This window comes from Dryobates pubescens, chromosome 2, assembly GCF_014839835.1.
Source record: "Dryobates pubescens isolate bDryPub1 chromosome 2, bDryPub1.pri, whole genome shotgun sequence".
In the NCBI taxonomy this organism is placed as follows: domain Eukaryota; kingdom Metazoa; phylum Chordata; class Aves; order Piciformes; family Picidae; genus Dryobates; species Dryobates pubescens.
In genome coordinates, this window is record NC_071613.1 from 36,099,491 (window position 1) to 36,105,954 (window position 6,464).

The 6,464-nt window shown below is 35.3% G+C and overlaps 1 protein-coding gene across 2 annotated transcripts in view; it reads left to right on the forward strand.

Annotated features, from left to right (window-relative positions):
* Nucleotides 1-3,238, forward strand: part of COBLL1 (cordon-bleu WH2 repeat protein like 1) — an 81,499-nt gene extending 78,261 nt beyond the window's left edge. For both annotated transcript variants that reach the window (XM_054175035.1, XM_054175043.1), the window contains one exon: nucleotides 2,160-3,238. In XM_054175035.1, the coding sequence (XP_054031010.1) occupies nucleotides 2,160-2,246 (87 nt within the window). In that variant the 3' untranslated portion in view covers nucleotides 2,247-3,238. The remainder of the gene's footprint in view (nucleotides 1-2,159) is intronic.
* The last annotated feature ends 3,226 nt before the right edge of the window (nucleotides 3,239-6,464 follow it).

Below are 6,464 nucleotides of genomic sequence, written 5' to 3' on the forward strand. Positions count from 1 at the left end.
TATTCCTGAACTTAATTAGAAATCTCTAATTTATCAATGAAATTTGTCTTTCATAAAATCAGGAACAGGTTCACTTATCTGTGTTTTATATGGTTTGAAGTGGTAGGGTTTTAGAATTAAGCAGCTTCACCCTAGACCTGAAGTAGCTGCTATCTTCTGCAGGCAGATAACATGCACAAGTTCTGAAGGTTGTGTTTTTGTATTTATTAGAAATCATACAAATATTTGAAGCTCTAGTTTCACAGTCTCTCAAAGGATGATCAGGTATAAGAACAATCAATTTCATACATAAGGTTTTGTCTCAGAATAGCAATGCAACAACCTCTCTGCAGCTTGTAGACCTTACATAATTTCTTATACTGAATAGGAAGATTCAGTTTCCCAGAAAAGTTACATGAGCACAAGTAATTTTGGCCTCTAAAAGTGGTGCATAATACACTGCAGTATTATTTCTAATTACATTTAACTAACCACAGCCACCTAAAAAACAGGATGAGATTAAGAAAAATATTGTTTAGAGTCCCTTAGAGGTCAAACCTTTCTGTTCTACCAGAAATATTGTTTGGATTTTGTTTGCATCTATTTTTATTGTTTAGGGATATTTTTTTTTCCTTCAATGCATAATTACATTCTGAATATACTGAACTGAGCTATTTTGCATAGTGCATGAACTTTGGTTTATGATTCTATGGGAGATGATTATAGGCATAGTTGTTAGCACAGTAACTTTTAACCATTAAAAAAAAAAAAAAGTCATTAATGTGTTTTTCAAAATCGGTCTGTTTCTATTAGAATAAAGATGAAGAAATTTCTCATAGAAATGTTCTTAGGGTAGATTTGACATGTAGTCTTTATCAGTCTAGGCACAAGCATGGGGAAGAAGAGAAAGATGGTAACTAAAGTCTTTTTTCACCTCCATTTCTCTTCTATGGATGGGAGGTGTTCTTCTTTAGTGTAGTATATATTGAAGCTGGGGGTGAGGAGAGAGCTATACTTTTCAAGGAGAAATTGTAATAATGAAGATGCTGTAAGCATTCTGAACCAGAGAAACCTGAAACACATTTCAACCCCGCCTCTGAAATGCACAGAAAATGCGGTGAAGAGCCCACGGAAATTTTGCAAAACATAAAACTCTGCATGTGGTGCAGGTCTGTCTGACAGCAGAAAGAGACATAAAACGTGGTCTCATTTTATGTTTTACATGGAGAACTGGCAGTAGTAGGAAAGATAAATGAAACATTTTGATTCAATAACTTAAGACATAGAAGTTATTTCCAGTATGAAAAGGACTTTTTAAAAGTATTCACCTCAGATTCCACTGTCATGCTGCACTCTGTGAAAGGAGTAATAACCTGATCCATTTGAATTGTGAAAGACATGTCAGGTGCTTGCTTCTCTTTTTCCCTCTTACCATACTCTCCCTTCTTCCAGCTTTGTGAGAGAATCATTAAGAAAATAAAATGCTGATACCAGTAGCCACATTCTTCATTTCCCCACGCCCCCACCCCTCCCCCCACCAAGCTATTGTACTTAGTATGTATCCATAGCCTTTTTAACTGCTGGCCTTTTCTGACCAGTAGGGCCCTCAGTAATTGCTAACTCAAAATGGATCAAATGAGGTTTCTTTTTAACCATTTTTTCTCTTCAGAATATTTTCACTGTGTTTAGTAAACTGTGCTGTGGTATGTGGCTCACAGGGCTATGCAGCATCAGCAGCTCCCATTAATTCCAACTGGAGTTGTCGGTTTATGCAGCTCCCCTAAAAATCAGGTCTTTGCTATCTATTTTAAAAGTTAGTTTGCTCCTGATGAAAGAAGCATTACCGTGATATAAAGGAGATTTACAAAGTATTTCTTTGCAAGGAAGTCTGGAGAAGGACAAGCAAGTATGCATATTTTCAATAGTTATACAATGAATTTGTAGGTAGGCTAAAATACGTTTTCATTTATTTCCTCCTCTGTAGCACATGTGCTTTGTTCAGAAAGCATATAGGAGTCTTTCATTGCAATGAGAAAAATGCTAATTGAAGTAACGTGATTTGTTTCCTTCAAGTAATAGTATGTAACATACTACAGAGAGCGTAATCTGAAAGGCTAGGTCAGTATTTCTTTTATCATATTTTTTTTACTTTTTTGTTTGTTTTCTCCCCCTGCCTTCAGGTTGGTCCTCCATCAAACACCGTGTCTGTCAATGGAAGAGCCAGGCTTACTCATTTGTATTCCACAGAAGCAAAAGCTAATCACTAAATATTATACCAAATATTTTGCACTTTACTCCTGCTTTCTAGGCCAATTTAATACGAACTAAAATTTTTGAAAGTGTAAATGCAAGTATATGTTAATATATTTCTGTCAATTCTTACAGGAATTTCAAGATGAGTCCTTTGATGCCTTAGATTATTAGAATTATGTAAATTCAATAACATTTTTGCCTTTTTCTGACTATGCTGCTAAAAAGGTTTAAGAGCAGGTGCAGATGAGTTTTGCTTATGTTAAAGTGAGGAACAAAATTATTTTATTTTAGCATTCCAGACTGAACAATATGCAGCACTGTGCTGAAATTACAGATTTTAAGCAATCTTAAGAATTGTAGATCATTAATTTTCATTTGTGTGTTACTCTAACAGATTGTATGAATTTAAATTTGCCACATACTGCCTCCATATTACTTAAATTTGTAATTAGTAGAAAATATTAATTATATGCAATACTTTGTTTAAAAAAAACAAGGATTTGTTCCTCCAGCTGAAGGTAATAGGGATAAGTATTTTGATTTTTTAATTGCCTTTTAACGTTTTCTCGTTGGCGTGCACGCACAAAAATAATCAATACATAAATTATTGAAACTTTTGTACTGCTTAACAACTTCTCTTAACAGTAGCACTACATGATGTTCCTCATCAATTCTTTGAGTACCTGTATATAGTATTTACCTAGCACTCAGATAAGCAATACTTTTTGCGAACTAGATATATTCTAAAGGAGCCATCAGCGTATAGTCGCTTGCTGATAAAATGCAAAATCCATTTTTGCTACATAATGAAATAAAACCTGTTTTTCACTGGGAGTATGACAAAAGAATGAACGGCTTTTTTTACTTATTCCTGTAAAGTATTTTAATTTTAAAGCAGCAGAATAACACTCTTACAAAGCATTCTTGTGTCTGAGAGCATCTATTTATAGATTAAACATTAAATACCAAAATGAGAATATATATTAAATGAAAATGCTATTTGATGTTATATTTTATCTATTTTGTGTTTCCTGTCAAGGCTATATGTTTTGTGGAGGGGATGGAAATACGATCGTTCTCATGATGAAAAAGATTATGGATGCATGCTGGGGTATTTGCCATATCAAAATATTTTCTTGCTGGACTTGATTTAAATAAAAACAATTGTATTTAGTTTCTATTCTTTAACAATATATTTATTTTGTACTTCAGAGACATTCTGTAACAGTTTCTGAAACTGATCTATATATGCATTTCAAAGGGTTATTAGTGGTTTGCTGCCAGGTTTTTGTGCAATAATTTCTAAAAGGTCTTACTACTTTTCTAGTAGAGTCGATTATTGATTACAAATAACAGTGTTAACTTAATGCTGTAACCCTTCGAGGAATGTCATAATAAATAAAAATTAATGAAGAGAGATGATGAACTTCTGTTCATTGCTGTTCTCTCCTGGTTTGTCTTCTATATCATAGTCCTCTGTCAATGTGTTTCAGCACTTCCCTCTCCTATTTGTTCTTATCTGCAGTCAAGGACTATTTCCAAGGGTGGAGGGAACCCACATGGTAATTAAAAACAATCTATTTCAAGGTCGGATTGCAAAAGAACACTTCATCTTTCACTGGAAAATGGTGAAATAGAGGGAGGGCTTTTTCTAGTTTCTAACTGGGACTTACATTCTAGGTTTCACTGTGTCTAAAGGAACAGACTTAACTCCAAGGATTCTAGTGTTGTGTTCATTGTCACATTTGAAGTCCCTGTTCCAGGCATTCTTATACAACATGCTGATCTGTAACTGACACAGAGAGGTTGCACTGTGAAAGGAATCTCCTTTTGTGTACTTCGGGTGGGAGTAGATTATGCCCACATACTCAAAGCTTGGTACTCTCTGCCAAGGTGACAGATAAGATGAATTTAATCTCCATCTGTGATAATACAAGTCTATAGGACAGTTCACTGTTTCAAACAAATTGGTGGAGTCCAATTATTCTGGTTTGTGGGAAAGCTCAAATATCTATGTTCTGTTGGGGGTTTTTAATTTTTTTTTTTTAACTACAAAACTCTGCTGCTCAATGTTACTTAGTCCCATACATTAAAAGTGCATTGCCCTTTCATGTGAACTGCAGAAGGGAAGTATCAGCTTATGTAACAGATTAAAAATGCCTTGATTCAATTTTAGGGTTTCTTGTTTGTGTAACTGAACTTGCTTGATAAATTACCTGAAATGTCTACATGTGCTATAGTACTGTGAAACTCTTCAGTGAGATTTTCTGTTGGCAATATTGTTTAGCAAAATTTTCTTGTTCCCCCTTCTTCCAACATATATATGCAAGACATTTTTAAATCTTACTACTGTGTATCTAGAGACTTACTTTTTCTTATAAACTATTATTAAATTCTACCCAAAAAACTCTTGTTGATGGACCTCCGCATGTTTATTCATTGTTCAAATGAGAAGACATTTCTGTTCCAGTAACAAGTAAGTGTTTCTAGCAACCTGCTAGCCCACATTAATAGTAAAGTTTGGTTGTGGATACCTTACGTGCAGGGAAAGCAGACCTTTTTGGGATCCAAGAATACTTGCAGTTAGGGCAAGCTGTATCACGGATGTCTTCCAAGAGAAGGCAACTAGTTATGTCATAGCACTTACAATCCTTTTGCTGCTTTTGAAAGGCAGTCAGAAAGTTGGGATGTTACAGTAAACAGAATCGGTGTTATTGTGCAGACAAAATAGCAGACCCCAATAAAAGTGTGCATAGTCATGAATTCTCTGAAGAAGTAGCAGGTATCTATGTACCACAGTGGGATCTTGACCTAGTTCAGACTCCAGGCTTTCCTATGTAGAGGTAAGGTGAGGGGAAAAGAAATAGTAAAAAATATCTCATTAGTTATGAGAGATGATAGCATTTTTATTTATTCTACAGGAGAATAAAATTCTAAGATTACAGATGTACTTGGAGAAGGGAGCAGTTTTGCTGGAGAGCATCACCAGGTAATATTTGGAAATACTCTTGTGACAGAGTTTTTAAGGCCAAGATGAGCTGAAAGATTTTAACCCACTGGATGCCTCCAGTGTTTTGGGCATGTATTTAGTATCTGTGCTCTAGTTTTTCCCAGCTATTTGTGATTTGTGCCCTAGCATACAATACAAAGATCTCTGTACCGATGCTTGTTAGCACCCAAACAAATGTTTTCAGTCATACCTGCTTAGAATCCTGTTTTTCATACTCAGTTGCTGAGAAGGTTCAAAGTATTCTTGTAAATAGAAACAGAGAAAATACGCTGTTGAGCATCTTTGAATGCTTGATCAGAGTTCTCCTATCAGCTGTTGGACAATTACAGGGAGAGTAACTGTAAATAACTAAATTGATGATTTGGTAGCCAGACAGAAGGGAAGATGTGTCTTAATTTGCAGATGTCTGTGTTAACAGAATGCAAACCTAAAGTCAAAATAATATATGTTTGGACCAGAGCCACCATCTTCACAAGAGCTGGTGTTTCAGTGAAAGAGTATGTGAACACTTCATTCCCCTCTCTATCACCCTTGAAAGACCATTACAACTGTTAATGGACTTAAGTATCTTGAATAATTTAGGAAAAACTAAGAGAATAAAATTAATGGGAGGGGGAGAGAGAAGGGATGGAGAAAAAGGAATCTGCTTATGTTGGAGAATTAACACTTCTTGAGGACAGGCAGAAGGGTATTTCTTCGCCTCATGTAATGCACAGAATAATCTTCTATAGGTAAATTACCAGTTAACATACTTCCCAGTGGAAGGATGTAATTTGAATATTCCTTAGAGCAACTGGTAAAATAGATGATGAGGCTGTAGAGGATTTATTCATTGGAAAAATAACCATTTCCGAAGAATATGGTCTCATCTTACACTAAATGTGACCCAACTCTCAGTAAAAAGTGGGCCTGAAGAGGTGGGGGAGGTTGGAGTGAGGAACAGGAAGCTTCAGGATCCATGTAGTCAAACCTCTCCAGGAAGACAGAACTTGCTGATGGATGATTCCCTTGATCCTTCCATTTGAGAGAATAAACTGAAACACCTACAATTCAAAGCCTTAATCTTTGATTTCATTGGCATGATTCTTCATAGTGTAGCAGACTGTGTTATTTATTAAGTAAGTATCATATTCCCTTAGTAAGTAGCAAAAAATGGAGATTGATCACCATATGAAATATATAAATGTGTTTATATAGCTATCAAAGATTTTTGTCTGCATTG